Source organism: Camarhynchus parvulus, chromosome 1, assembly GCF_901933205.1.
Source record: "Camarhynchus parvulus chromosome 1, STF_HiC, whole genome shotgun sequence".
NCBI lineage: Eukaryota > Metazoa > Chordata > Aves > Passeriformes > Thraupidae > Camarhynchus > Camarhynchus parvulus.
This window is the reverse complement of record NC_044571.1, coordinates 94,320,551-94,336,480: the sequence shown is the minus strand read 5'-3', so window position 1 is coordinate 94,336,480 and position 15,930 is coordinate 94,320,551. Positions and strand designations below refer to the sequence as shown.

General features: G+C 47.3%; 1 protein-coding gene across 1 annotated transcript; it reads right to left on the bottom strand.

Annotated features, from left to right (window-relative positions):
* Positions 1–3,706: 3,706 nt before the first annotated feature.
* On the bottom strand, positions 3,707–15,414 carry SLC19A2 (solute carrier family 19 member 2). Its single transcript, XM_030946769.1, has 6 exons — positions 15,107–15,414; positions 14,365–14,970; positions 11,056–11,278; positions 7,425–7,617; positions 6,404–6,545; positions 3,707–6,168 (listed from the first exon to the last, which is right to left on the bottom strand). The coding sequence occupies exons 1-6, from the start codon at positions 15,290–15,292 to the stop codon at positions 6,043–6,045; spliced, it is 1,476 nt and encodes a 491-aa protein (XP_030802629.1). The 5' UTR covers positions 15,293–15,414; the 3' UTR covers positions 3,707–6,042.
* Positions 15,415–15,930: the final 516 nt, after the last annotated feature.

Below are 15,930 nucleotides of genomic sequence, written 5' to 3'. Positions count from 1 at the left end.
CGAGGGACAAACACCGCCTCCCGAGGGACAAACACCGCCTCCCGAGGGACAAACGCCGCCTCCCGCTGGCCCCAGGCACCCGCGAGTAGGCCGGGCCGCACCGCTCTGTTGCTATGGAGACAGGCCTCCCCTCACCGCCCCCTTTTCCGTGTGGCACAATTCCACCTAAGGCCTGGAAATTGTGGGGAAGCGGAACGCTGAGGGGAGCGGGGATACACACTCCACCAGGAGAGGGGCAGGAGTGGGGCAGGCAGCTCGCCCTGTCCAGCCGAAAGCCCTTCTTTGATGCTGTTAAATTATGCATTCGTCAGGGAGCAGCCTCGGTTTGTGTGTTGTATTATTCATCATGCTCCGGCTGGCAATAAGCAATCGGATCAGCCCAAGAGGCAGCAGTGTCAGGATCTGGGCTTTTGTTAATCACAGAATCATAGAATTGCTTGGATTGGAATGGAATCTTGAAGCTCCAACGCCAGTGCCATGGGCAAGGACATCTTCCACGAGATCAGGCTGCTCAGAGCCCCATCCAACCTGACCTTGAACTCCTCCAGAGCTGGGACATCCACAACTTCTCTGGACAACCTGTTCCAGCATCTCAGCGCTAATGAAGACAGCGCTGAATCTCCAGAGACACACGTCTCTGTGTTAACCACACATTGCTCCTTGAATTTGGAAAAAAAAAAGGGCCAAAAAACCCCACCCTGATTTACCTGCGGAGCCAGGGGGGCTGGCAGAGGGAGAAGGATCAGGCTCCTCAGTGGAGCTGGAGGGAGGCGGCAGGTTGCAGTCTCCTCTAGAGAGAGCCAAACACCCCACAAGTAGTGGACGCTGTGCCCCTGAGGCCAGCAGGACCCCAAAGAGCTGTGTGACCACCAGACTCCCCACAGAGCACACACAGCGCTCACTGCAAAGGCAGCAGCTGTCAGCAGCCGTTCAGGGTGGTAAAGTTCATTCAGCATCACAAGATGCTTCCCAGCACTGAATTTTGGGGAATGATCCTCCTCAGCCTTCCTACCAGCTGGGGCTGCAGTAGCATAGACCTCTCAGGGGGGAAAGAGGGAGAGAGCGAGGGAGGGAGTTTGTCTCACTGGCAGCACTGACGTGGTGCCAATCACACTGTCATGGCCACACACCTCAGAGGGCAGGACCTCCCCTGTACTAAAGGGTTAATGCTAATGAAAGAAAATACAGGCAGAAAAACAGCCATGAAGCCAGAGCTCTGATAACTCTCAGAGTAACTCAAGTAGGGTCCCCCTTTCACTCAAAGTCATATGGGACAGAAAAGCTGAACCCCTTCAAGGTGGGGTTCACGAGTTCTCTGAAGACATCTGTCATCATAGGCCACATGCAATAGGAGGAGGCAGGACTCCATGACGACAGGGCTTCTGCTCATTTTACACCATACAGTGAAAAAGAAAACCAGGTTTTGACACTGGTTCTAGTGGGCTGGAAGAGCTCCCTTACACTTACCAGAGATAATGCTGTTAGCTGCTTGGCAATGGTTCCTGTTGTACCTGGCGAAACTTCAACCAGTAACCTCACCCAGGGCATGCAGTTATCCCACCCTTGAAGGCAATATGCTGAATTTCTGACTTTCCACATTCCATTTTGACAAGTTCATAGCAGTCTAAAATACAGAAAACTGGGTACAATACCAAGGCTTTCTGCTCTGCTTTTATTGTAAGACTTATCCTTCCTCTTAAAAGCCAGTGCTATCCTTTTAATTCACAAGAGATGCGTTATGCGACTAATTACAAATCAGTGTGATTAAGACAAGGATTAGACTCTATTGTTGGGATGCCAAGCTGTGATATTTGATAATATTAACTTAATGATTTACGGTCAATCAAAATTGATCTATGCAGTCATTAACCCACATGTCATTAAATGTTGGCTTTCAGATGTTCCCATGTGTGAGGAAGCTGCAGAGCATGGTTATGAAAAATGCAACGAAAACAGCAGTAAAGCAGTGCCGGGCTCCAAGGACAGATCCAGGCATACTGGCTGCTGTTTTCCTTGTCACTAATGCATCAGACACTATGTTCAGACAACAGATTCATGGACAGTGAGTGTGTTTCACAGAGAAAACCTGCATAACATCCCCAGAGCAGCATTAAGCAAGCACTTTAACACCTTTTTTATGTAGTGTAGGGAACACTGTCAATTGATGCTGTCAAAAGCCACTGGGAGCAGGGTTCAAAGCATGCAGTCTCCTGCCCCCTCCATAGTCAAAGTCCCTCTTTCCTTCCCAGTGCTTGGGTATGATCACACCAATAAGAGAAGAAAACACAACCGCTTCCACACAGAGCCCTTCCCTTTCCCTGAGAGCACTGCCAGAGCAGCAGACTGTGTCACACATACACACAGCCACATCAGGGGTTGAGTGCAACCCTGCCTAGCCACTGCTAGCCCAGGGGGACAGCAGTGGGTGCTGCTCCTGAAACAGCAGCCTCTGGCAGCTCTTACTATTCCTGGCTTTTAGGACAGAACAAGCCCAGCACCCAGTCCCTCACTGTAGCAGTGATCCCAGGAACTACACCTCATCCTACCAGCATCACAGCAAGCCCAGTGCAGGACAGAGATTCAGTTGAAACACTCACCTCCAGCAGCCCCCAGCATCAATTGGAACAAAGAAACAGCCCCAGCACCCCAGGCAGACAGCCGCATGTAGTGTTTATCTCATCTCCTCCAAACAACGCTGCATGCTCTATCTCCAGTGCAGAAATTCTGCTCCTTCACAGCAGCTGTGTGCCCCTTTCAGCTCTCTCAGCTGTCCACGATGTGGCAGGATGTGATGGGAGGAGCAAGGATTGCCACAGTTCACGTGGACTTGCTTCACTTGCAGGAGAGAGCAGCCTTTCACCAGCACCAGATGAGAAACACTTGAACCCACCTTAAGTATAATGCTATACCTGTATGACCTACTAATTATATTCTTGACATATGCAAGCAGATATTTTAATCCCTGACTCTGTCAAGAAACTCATCCCCCCACAGCTGACTCCTGTATTCACCCAGGGAAGGCAGATGAATGAAATTCAGAACAGACCTGACATGCCAACAGTCCTATCCTTCAGCAATAAAGCTCTGAAGGAAGCATGTGCAAGAAAGCCTCCCCTCCCCCCCTCCTCCCCAGAACACCCCTTTTTTGTTTTTGGTGTTGTGCACAGGGCTTGTTGGGCTGCTTATCCACACAAACCACTGTGCCCTCCACCCTGCACTATGAGGTATAAGCCACATCCAAGGCAGGGTGTGCCAGGATGGGGAGCTTACAGCATTTCTCCTTTAAGGCCTCAATTTTGCAATTAGGTCCATGTAAGTAGAAAGGTCCTCCTGCATGGAAACCCTCCACCTGCTTTCCCGTACTGTCACCCCCAGTTAGACTGGAGCATCCTGACCAGGGCTACCCCGCATTGGTGAGTGATGATCTCCTTCTGCAGACCAGTCTGCACTGGAATTAGAGTGGTGCTTCTGGACTGCTCAGCATTAAGAATCCCCAAAACAAGACACTTGCACAGCGTTATGCAAACCTACACAAGTCAGCCATCAATTATCAGCTTCTTGAAGCGTTGCTTCTTTTTGTATGTTTTGTTTTAGATTGTTTCTCTCTTTGTTACAAAGATGCTCAGAATAACCTGCAGCAGCAGTGTGATGGATCAGCAGGGAATCAAAATAGAAAAAAAACCATCTTCCACACAGGATAGCTCAGAGTATTTTTATTTAACAAAAATAGCTGTTTAATTAGAAACCAACAACATCCACATGGTTACAGGTTTTCCTAGGTATCACTGTTAACTTTGCATACAGCTCCAATCAGGCTCTATAGTCACCTCAATGCCAAAGCAACAGCAGAGCTCAGAACCTGAATGACATCCAGGTGTGGCTTCCATACCTTGTGGGCTTGAAGACATACACAGCATAAGAAGCCTTTCTATTGTAGTTGCCACAGTTTCACTACTTTGGTACAAAAATCACTGATATTGCTGTAAGTCATTAGTTAATTTGTGGCTTGCTTTTAAAACAACTGTGCTGTTCCCCATCAAAGATTTGACCTCTGTAGGAAAAGTATGATTAAAATTGAGTTGCTCCTTTTGGTCACTTGACAGGAGTGCTGTGTACCCATTCCCCCTGCTTTGTTCCAACTGCCATCAGACCAAGGAACTCAAAGGACAGACTATCCCATCCCAGGACAGCTCATCAGCTAGCATTTCATGGCTTCAGATTTTATTTTTTTAAAAACCAAAAACCATAGAGAAAGGAATATATACATGGGTAGCTTCAAGTTTCCATTTCAGGATAAGGCAGTTACGTTTACGTGTGTAAATGCCAGTGCAGCTGAGCCCCTCTTTAGGGGGCTCTTTCAAGAGGCAGCCTGCAGAAAGAAAAGTTTTTGGGGAGTGGGGTCCCCTGAGCAGCTGGCCTGGAAGGGCTCCCTGGATCCCAGGCAGCACATGCCAAACACATTAATCATGCACCTTGTGTACTAAAGGCTGAGGCTCACAGAAAGTGATGGGAAGTGTCCCAGCCAGGGGAAAAACACCTTCCCAACCCCAATACTGTGAAATCTCCTTGACACTAAAAGCAGGTGATGAACCAAAGCTGCTTCTTCAGCTGAAAGAAGAAAGGAGCTCTAACAAACACACAGAGAGAAGGCATGGAGGGAAAGGCTGCATTGCACCTTCTCCCTTGCCAGCTCTCCTGTACACTTAAACTCACCACAACCTGCACAGAAACAAGCACACTCCATAGGCATTTGTTGCTGTTCTGGTCATGATGCCTGAGTACCCAGGTGCCCAAGCCCAGGACAACTCTCTGCAACTTCTCCTCAGTGTTGAAGCAATTTGGAAAAAATAAATTATTTTAAAAAACCAGTATAAGGCAAGTCCCAAATTGCTTAAACTGGACAAGAAAAAGAATTGCCCACTCTAAACATTCATTGTTCTGCTCATGTGGAAAGAAGAGGTAGAACTAGTGGACAGAGACCCACCAGAAGCATAAAGGCATTTTAAAATAACAGTGGAAAAATGACAGACCATAAATCATAATTTTCCAAAGCCTCAGGCAGTCATTCTGCGAACTACCATAATTGAAGGTGTCAATTTAATCACCACAGCCACAATTCTCTAAGGGCACAAAGAATAGCTTAAAATCCTGTGAGTTACCTTCCTTCTCAATGCTATGCTAATATACACCATCCCTGAAACAGTCCAGCCCGTGGGTTGTGAGGCAGTGACTCCTGTAATCACAGGAACTTGCAGCCCTAACGGACAAAGCCAAAGTTATCCAAGAGTCCTGTGGATTAGCATTTTGCCTATTTCAACTCCCTCTAAGTTTCCCTCCAGTTACAGTCCTTCCTGGGCACAGGCATTTGTGGAACAAGTAGTGCTGCTAATAGCCCATCCACCAGTGCCACAAATTGCCCCAGGACACATGTTTTTGGGGAAGAACCATGATCAGCTAAGGTAAACCTCTGGCAGCAGGGATGACAGACAGGAACAGAAAAACAGTACAAGCTCCTCTAGGAAGCATGTGCGCATACAGAAATGTAAGTGTACCAGTCCTCAAAACAGAGCATCCAGCATCACAGGGCAGCTTCAGAGAGCCACACTGCCAGAGCACAGTCCTCAGGCTACCTCCTATCCCAGGTCTGGGGCTCTCCACAGAGAGGTCTGTTAGTGTGCCCTCATTTCTGCCCTGTAGCAGCATCTCATGACAGAGAGCAGCAGTTGACCAGACAATCACAAAACTGTCTGCAGATGGACAGTGTTAGACTAAAATCTCCCAAGGTTCTCATTCTTTGAGAAAACTTACTGTTCTTTGCTGCACATCCCATACATGCAACAGAAGAACAAAAGGCATTTTAGAAAGAAGATATTTGTTCTTACTTACGTAAGAGCTAATATATTTACCTTCTAAAACATGCTACTAATATAGTATAAATATGGATCATATACCATTAAGGTGATTGCCTTGGGAAGAAAAGGCAGAGATTAAAAACAGACCTATATCTTCATGTGTAGTCACCAAGAGTCTTTGCTTAGTGCACTACTGGCTTTCAGGAGATCTGCTTTGCAGCTGCTCTTGTCTTCTGTAAGATCCTACAATACTGCAGATGCCACTGACCAAGAACACCAGTGAGATGGCCGCAAAGTAAGAGGCATAAATCATGAACTGCAAGAGAAGAGGAAAAGAAAATAAAAAGAAGTGGTTAAACCAAGCAGTTTCCAGATTCATAGGAATGTTAATAAAATAAATGAGTTCCCTTCCACTTCTAAAATATCAGGATTCAGTGGTTATTTCTGTCAAATCCTTGACCCAGAAACAGGTAGCTGAGAAGCTTTACAGCTTGGTTTATCTTCCTCCCTTCTCCACCTCCCATCAATAAAGGTAAGAGCATCTATCATACCTGGGTGAAGATGTCCAAGCCAAGCCCACTGGCATCCACAACAATCACAGTGAGCAGAGTCTGAAGGGCTAAGGCAATGAAAGTATTGACTCCAAACACCAGGGCATACCGCTCCACACTGAGATTTGTAGCAATCTGGAACCTGGGAAGAAAGGGATGACCAGAAACATAAGGGAAAAAGCAGAGGAATGTATAAATGGCAGGAACGTTTCTGGACAGAACAACTTTGCAACTTGAGGAGTCACACTGATTGGTTTCATATTTTCCACAGTTAAATTACCTTGCACAGATAGAGTCCTTTTCTAAATACGACCACAATGGACTAACTTAATAGCTAGAAGAGACCCACAGACACATGCAACCCCTTTTTTCAAAAGCAAACAAACAACCCAACACACCTCTAAGGGAGCTGTGTGGGTTTCAGTGTCACTGAAGCAGCCCAGCTGTCTGATGTAAAGGGTCTGGTCACGTGGAGAAGATACAACACACTCTGACTGCAGAGAGGAGCTGGCTGAATCTCAAAGCTTCAGTCTGTTGCTGTGTGGTCCATAACCTTTTGCATCCTTCTAACCAGAACTCCCTTTGCAGTTGCCAGTTTCAGCATCACCCCTCTCCTTGTGCTTGAGCTGTCTTGGAGTGATTTTGTGGTTCAAAACCAGCTAAGCTTTCCTCCCCAAAGTGACAAACAACATTGAAGTAGTTTTCCTACAGGTTAGGGGAAGTTGATGCTTCAATCCAGACAAAGCATTGTCCTTTCCGCATCTGTTAACACTTCACTCCAGCCACGTTTATGAAAAACATCCCCCTAGCAATCAGCACTATCTAATATTTAGAGGTATCCACTTCAGTGTCACAAGACTTTTAAGCCTTGGCACACTGCCAGCCAAATATATCTCCATGCCTCAGTTTCGAACCTGAATCACAACACAAACCCTTGCAACAGACTCTTGTTCCACAGGAAAGGCACCGCTTTCACAGCAGCTGTAACCTTGAGAGCAGTTTACGTTACAGAGATACTCACGTTGCTATTGTGATTAGCATCATGTAGATAATTCTGAAGATGACATAGGATGCATAGCACGCCCAGATGTTACGAACAGTGTCCATGACATACACAGCAGCAGCAATAAGAAGGGAGAACAGGGCAAGTGCCACTTCACCCCACATTGCCCAGGATGTTTTTATGTGACCCACGACAACAACTGCAACCGCTCCTGTGAGGGAAAAGAAAGCATAAATCTTAGTAACTACAGTTGGAGCAATTTGGAGATGGTGCATTGGGAGCTCTACAGCCACTAAGAGCCAAACATGAATGAAGTGGAGGACACAAATGGGAACACCTCAGCAGCTCTCCTTCCTGATCCCTCCCTCACCTGGAACACTGCTGTAAACTCCCATTTACTTTTACAGAAACAGGACAAAAAATACATAGGTCAATGCTGACTGCCTCTAAAGCCTCCTCTCTGGCTCCAGAAGCATGACAGCCCCAGGCCTCAGACCACTGCCACTCACTCCTCTGTGCTTGACTGTGGCAGTGCTGTCAATATTTGGGTAATTTCTGTTGAGAAATGCAAACCCTGGTTCTCAAAAGCACTTGCTGAATTATTTATTGTTGCTTTAGCAGAGGGTAGGAGGGAGAAAGGCACTACTCACTTTAATGCATAGCTGTTAGAGCTCTCTCCCAGGAAGCAAAAAACCCACATTTACTGTCATCTCCACACTGGGCTGTAAGATTAAGTAAGATGAGGAGTCCAAATCCACATCTCCTGGAATGCAGCGGGTTATAATCATGCACTATTGATTGTGTAAGAACAATCCTTTACAACCCAGCCAGGTTTGTAACTCTGGCTGGATTTTGTGAAGAGGGGATAGGGATAAAAGACAAATCAGAGGATGGGAAAGTATGTGGTATTTCATGCAATTCAATGAGCAGACAAGGTGTGTTTCATGCACTATCATAGTTGCAACTACTGAGAAGTCTAAATACATATTGCATTAATAGAAAATTCCCATTCCAAGTAGGCCTTGTTCTGCAAATAAGCCAAATAGCAACCAACAGCATAATGGCGGTACACAGCAAACCAGACAAACAGCATACTGACAAAGGGAGGTTTACAGGACAGCTCTGAAAAACAGGATTGTGTTCAGCAGTAGACCACTGCACAAAAGTGCTACAGTGCACCATCTAAGCTCTTTGTAGCCCTTAGCTGGCATGCTGTCTTAGAAAACCTTCAAGCACACCAAGATTCCTTATGCACCACCAGTGTGCACAAGACTGCAATCCTGTCAGACCTTACATCAATCTTGCAGACTGGTGAAGAACAGCACTATGCCAAGGGAAAGGATTTATTTTCCCCCACTAAAGTCTGACTAACATCTTGTTCTTTGGAAGTCTGGCTCCTCCAGTAGCAAAACTCTGAAATGCAAAAAGAAGCTCAGTCCTAGAGCATTCTTCCTACTGTCTCAGCAATTCTGAAATTTGAGAACAGACATGAGGATCTCATGGCAATTCACCAAAATTGTGTTCTCCTTATGTGCCAAGGTTGTATCAGCCTGACGCCTAGTTAAGACATTCAGTCTCTGTCCTTCAATGAGACACATTCAGCTGATCAGTGGTTTCACAACCAAACCTGATAAAGGATTGCCACACCCCAAAGAAGGTGCAGGGATGCAACCCAACAGTCAGCTGATCTCCCTAGAAGGAATTCTAATTCTCTTTCCCAGGACAGGGAGCCAACAGCTACGTGAGTCACCATGCCAACTTAAACCCCTCTGCAGGGCAGGGATGGCAACAGCACCTTATGAAAAGGTTGCCAAATGTTGCTCCTAACTGAGCACAGAATGACTAAGAGCAATGAAAATGGCAAATCAGATCTAGGACACAGCAGGAGAGATTTCTAATACAGGGAGAAGAATGAACAGCATGTTCTTCTGTAAGTCAGATGCCTCACTGAATAAAGTTGAGTGCAATTCAGATTATCCACCTTCAAAAGGAATGAAACTCAAGCCAGGTTTGGTGCAAAGATGGGCACATTGTGTTCTTGCAGAATTAAGGAAGAGATCAAAGAGCTTAACTTTACCAAAGAACAGCTAGAAAAACCTGGTTTGTCTGGCCCAGAGCAAAGATTTTGTGCTAAAATACAACCCTGGCATGACATCAGAGATAAATAAACAGCTCATTAATAAATTCAAACTGGAAATCAGAAATTAGAGCATTTGCACTAGTGCCTAGGAAGTCAGGTCACTGCATGCTCATTCTTAATGGGTGTTAAGACTTCCAGTCCTGTCACACACTTCAAGCTTTTAGTTGTGACTTAATTCATTAAACTTTGCTTCTTTCAAGAAATTAATCTCTATCAACTGGAAGGATTCTGTCTTTTGAGCTGTTCAGGCTAATTTGCCTGAAAACATCACCCAAAATCATTCAACTATTTATAAAAATGGTACTTGAGGAAAAAAAATCAAAATGGGAAACTAAAAACTTCAGTCTTACAAGAGTTTACGTCCATTGTCCACAGGCCATTTTAAAAAGGACCTTGTAATCAAAGTTGTTCATTATAAGGTTTGAAGAATACCCTTCGCCCCATTTTTTTATTTTTAAAATTGTGCTGCTATTAGGCCACATTATGGGTCTTCTTTTCCTTGATACCAATTATTCTTCTACTGGGAAAAAGGTAGGATGGTAGATGAAGCCAATCCAAACAAGAAGTAAGAGCCACAGGCTCATGCTAGAGTGGAGAAACAGTGTATGACAGCAAGGTATTTAAGGGCAGATTTAGTACACCAAGGACTGAATAGACAAAGTCATCAAGTTGCCAACAGTTTCAAACCCAACTAACAATGGGTTGTGTACCAGCTTTTAGAACTATAAACCAGCCACAGCTTCCTACTGAACTTCAAGAAGGGGCTGAGCACACCCAAGGAAGCACTAATAATTTGTGTACCCTGGTTTCTTTTGCCCCCAAGTAAGTGATGCCCACAGCAGATGACGGAACAATGACTCCATCAAAGAAAAGGGATGTGCTGCAGCAACATCTAGAAAACCTCTGCAAGGGTATGTTAGTTTTTTTTAAACAGTATTGTCCTAGTTCTGGTAATGAAACAGTATTAAACAACTTTATAAACAAATGCTTGTGTTCACTGACCTACCTGTCCCTTTCAAGTCAACCAACTTCTTTCATCTTAATAGCTTCTGCTCCTAACAGTGCTGAAATGACTAACCATGGCTCACTGCATGCTGGGTGCGTACAGGAAACCTTCATAGGCTCCTGGAGAAAAACCAAATGCGCAGAACCCCATGTCTGATTCTGGGTAGCTAAAACAAACATAACCCCACTGTCATGGTGACAGTCAAGAGCACACAGTCAGCCACATGCCTGGAGCCTTGTGCCCAGTATTTCAGAATGATGATTGCTTTGGGAGGTTCCTCTAAACACCTACATACTGGATTACAAGAATCAGGGCTGCTTCCATGACTAACTCACACTGAGCACCCTACCCATGCATGTCAGGGAAGACTCACCCCAAATGCCAGGGTTTAGCTCTCCTTGCATGCTTGGGGGAATGCATGGCACTTCCAAATCATGCTCTAGTGACCTTGAGGGAAACAAGACGTTTCTCACAGCCGAGCAGGAGCTAAGCAGGGAGCTTACCTAGGAGTGTCGAGGCTGCCTCCACAGCACCATTGTAGATGTCCGCACTGTGAGAAGGCAGCACCATCTCCCACAGGCCCTGAGCGTAGTTGATGACCTGAAAGTAGCCACAGGTGGACAGTGCCCACCACACAGACCAGCAGAGCATGGTCCTGGAGGAGTAGCACTGCAGGAAGTCCAGCCAGAGGTCTTTGAGCACCTTTGCGATGTCTACTTTCTGCTTCTGCATAGATTGGAGAAGGAAGGGGAGAGAAATGTTAAGTCTTTGTTTATGAACACACTACTCCACAAAATTGCCCCTTTCAGGTGGTCTGATCACTGGTGAGTGACAATACCACTCCTGGATACAAACCCCCACACAGTAATGCATAAAAAGCTTTCTCATCCCACAGTCTCTGTGCCAAACAGGGCCATATCCTTACATGCAGGGGAAGGGTTCAGTACCAAGCATCTCCCCATCTCTGGCTCTCCCTGACAGACAGCAGGGACTGCCACGTGTTATGTGAGCAACTGAAGGGTACCACAGAAGAAACACCGGAGAACAGGACACAATATCCACTTTGACAAGACAGGATCGGAAGCCAGCCATTTACATCATAAAGGCAAAAAGTATCACTGACACTTTAAACTCTTGATTCAAATTCAACCAAATTTTGTAGCACAGGGAACTACATCTGTCCCCAACAGGCACTGGGAGTTTATAAATACTCAAAGAAGCAAGCTCATTACCACACACTGTACCCCTATTAAAGCTCATCAGGGCTTCTAGAGAAGGTGAGAGATGTCACCTGGGGATCTAAAGGGAAACAGAAGCTACTTCCACCAGACACTGCTGTTGCAAATGGCAGGTCCTGCACATACAAGTGCCCTGACAAATGGCAGGAGATAAAAAATAAACCTTTCCACTCCGAATCCTTCTAGAAAGAGCATGCAAGGGGGCAGACCCTTAAAAATAATTGAAAATAGATCAATTCTAGCAACAGGGGATGACAGTAATCAAAATTGCTTTTTACATAAAGACTATTACAGTTCTTACTATCTTTTTACATACAGACTACTACAGTTGCTTTTTTTTACATACAATTAAAGTTCTTTACCACTTTATGTCAACAGCAGCAGAGTAAAAGAGCATGTCTTTGTAGACAAAAGTTCCTGGTTACATTCGCTGCACACACACACACGTACAGACATAGTGTAGACTCCTTCTGGTCTAAGTAAGAGGAGCAGTTACTTAATGTGAGACTGGACAGAGCCCCGAGGCCCACACAGCACCTCAGGCCCCTGTGAACTTGGCTTCCCTGCAGGGAAACACACAGCATTGTCACAGGACTGAGCTATTGCACATTGTGCTGTCACATGCCCAGTTTCAGAGTGGTTTCCAGAGAGCAGCAGCAATTTTGAGCTCTTGGCATTATGCCCTTTCCCTGGGGGAATCATGTAGTGTGTTCCTGGGAAATACTACTTTCCATGAGCAATAAAACTTTGATTTAAACTCCAAAAGACCACAGCCTGAAACCTGTCCTGAACTTCCTTTCTTCCACCCCTTCAAGCGTCACTGATTTCTAAGCATCTTTATCAAACACCACACAGTCCCACTGGTGCCTTGCCAATGGTGTAACTCTTGCTCTGCATGTGGATACCATTCCTCCAAAACACAGCAGAACAACTTGGGAAGAAGTGAGCTTGTGGCAATGTCACCTTACACATGACTCCCACACTGACGATTTCACACAAAGCACAAGTTTAGACTCAGGAAAACAAGAGAAGGGAACGGTCACACACAGCGCAAAAACTGATTTGGCTGCTCAGCCCCAAGCGAGTGTCTGGTAAGGCAGAAAGGCACACCTGCCCTGCCCTGGCAGTGCCTCTTCACAATTATTCCTTCAGCCATCCATGTTTGTGAAATATGGTTGCTGTTACCTCAGCAAGAAGGACAATCATCACACTCCAATGCTTCTCAGCCTTCAGCACCGGGTGTAAGTGGCCTCAGGGGAGTTAGGCAGGCGTACTCTCTCCTTTTCTAAACTTTTCCCCACTACTTTGGTACTACATGTACTCTCACAGGAGAGGAGTAAGGTAAACAAAAGGAATGGATAAGTTATATGTTTATGGCACAGAATATGTCTTAACGAATACCCTTCAACATGCAAGCATAACTCGGGTAAAAATATCCTTGGTCACACATGATCGTGCTGGATGGGGCAGGACTAAGTCCCTGGAATGTTAATACCTTTAATTCCCAGCTGTAGCTGGAGAAGCAGAAAGCAGCCCTGGATGCTGCCTCCCCCAAACCAGCTAACTGTGGCTTACTTGCTAAGAAATACCCACTGCTGACTAATCCAGCAGCTGTGCTTACCTTCTGCCTTGTCCTCAGAACCAGTACAGCCTCCTTCTGTCTGAGGAGCAAGGCTGGCCTCTCCCCAGGGCCTCGAATCCCCCTGCCAGGAATCTTCACATATTTGCATTTCCTGGAGCAATGAGGCCAGCAGGGACCTGCCCAGCAGGCAACTACGCACTCACACTGGGCCCCAAAACTGGAGGCTGCTCACCCATGGTGGGAACCAGCACATCTCTCCACCAAGCAAGAGTCCCTGCACTTGTTTCTGTACATGACTTTGCCAAGTTACGCTGCCCACAAAAGCCACAAGTCAGGGCACTGCCTTGGCATTCTCAGAGGCTGCATTAAGCCAATATCATGCAGATGTGCTTCCTGCAATTTCTCACATTCTGCCCTTGTATTACTAATCAATGTCTGCTTCCAAGTGCCCCCAAGAACTACTGCAGTTTCTTTCCTAGAGCAGCTTCCTTCCAGGATCATACGATAAACCCCAATCATTACACAGCATATTGCAGCACAACTCACACAACAGCTGGAGTAACAATGCCAAAATCTGAGTACATGAAGAATTGCCCCTTTTCTGCAAGTCACTGGGTGCATCCAGAAGCATACACAGAGTTTGGACATATGCTTAATGTTTAGTGTCCCAGAGATGTCCCTTGCTCTGTACCATTGGATGGCAATCTGATGCCCAGAGCATTCAAACTGCAGCCTTGGTGAGACATGAAGAGCAGTTTCACAAAAACTAAGGAGCAGCCTACTATGCTCAAACAGCAAAAGGATGCCAGTAATAATTCTCCCTGAGCCACAAGAAAGGAAGAGGGATATGTAAAGGGATACTTTTTTGCTGTTATGAGATATGTGATATGTATATGAGATATTACATCTCTGCTGCTACGTACATATATGCATGTGTGACAACCACGTCAGTATGGCATCTTCTACTTGTGTAAACTCAGGGCACAACTCACCTGTTTCTCTGCTGAATGACCCTCCCCATTTAAGGGAACTTTTGTCTCATCCTCCCAGCCAGGTGCCCTCTGCACGTCAGGATGATCTTGGACAGCTGCTCCATTTTTACAGTCCATGACCTTCATTTCACAACTAAGCCGCTGACTTGAGAGGTGGTGAAAGAAAAGGCTTTTTTGTGGCATGGGCAGGAACCATGCCGTGGCAAAGGCAATGGATATGCTGGTTAAGGAGACAACGTTCAAGCTGAAGAGGGACCATCCTGCCACTGACACAAGGACCTGCCCAGACAACGAGCCCACTGTGTAACCCACCAGGGTGGCACTTCGGCAGTAGCTGGTGACCTGCTGGTACAGGTTGATATCGACGACACTGTAGATGTAGGAATAATAGGCGATGTCGGTGGCAGTCCCCATCCCGTAGAAGAACTCAAGGAGCTGGAAGGCCCACAGTCGCTGGGCGTACAGCAGCATGAACCAGGTGATGATGAGGCTCAGGCCCTGAAGCAGGACCACAGGCTTGTACCGCAGATAGTCCGTGGCCAGGAACACGGGGAAGAGCAGCGCCAGGTAGGAGTAAGTCCACACCGGGTAAATCTCGTTGAACACCTGCGGGAGGGAAAAGACGGCGGTAACCGCCAGCACTGCCGTATTGCGAACAAAGCACAGATATACAGACACACAGACACACACCCGCGGGTGGGGGGGATGTAGCGGGGGAGGAAGCCCTGCGGGGACGCGGTACCTGGGTCTCGGAGAGGTTCTTGTAGGGCCCCAGCAGGTACCGCGTGAGGAAGGGCTCCGACGGCCGCACGCTGCAGAAGAAGCCGTAGGCGCAGAGCAGCGCTGTGGGCAGCGCCCAGCAGCAGGAGCTGGCAGTGGCAGCCCGGGCGGAGCGCCGCGACGGCCGCCCCCCGTGCGAGTCCGCCATGCCGGGCCGGGCCGGGCCGGAGGCGCTCCGGGGGCCAGAGGCGCTCCCGGGGCCCGAGGTGCCGGTGGCGGGCACGTCCCGGTCACCTCCCGAGGCGAGGCTCCGGCTCCGGCTCGCGGCGCTGCGCCCCACGTTGATTGGCCAGCGTGTGGGGGGCGGAGCCACGCACCGCGCTCGGATTGGGCAGTCCGCCCCCGTGGGCGGGGCCAGCAGCCGAGCGTGCGGGAGGGGCGGGGCAGGGGCGGGGTCCCCGAGGGCCGCTCCCGCCGAGCTCCGCCTGCCCTCGTTCCTCCAGGGCAAGGGCGAGCCTGCTTTGGAAACGTGCTGCCGCCGAGAGAGGTCCTGCCGCCTGTGCCGGCCTTGCTCCGGCTGTCCAGGCCCGGGCGCGTTCGGCCGCTGACCGCTGCCGCTTTCTTCCCTTTCGGGACATAAGAGCTTGAATCACTTCTGTGGTTTAATAAAGCAGCACCTTGTTGTTCAACCAGAAGAAATAAAACGATTGCATTCGAAGTCATTATCTAAAGTTTTGCCCAGTAATACTGTTCCTAGAGCTTTGCCAATCCTCTGAACTATTTGCTGATTTTCTGTTCAATCTCTTCCTTTCTATCTACTTGATTTGCCTTTCCTTTTGCTCCACT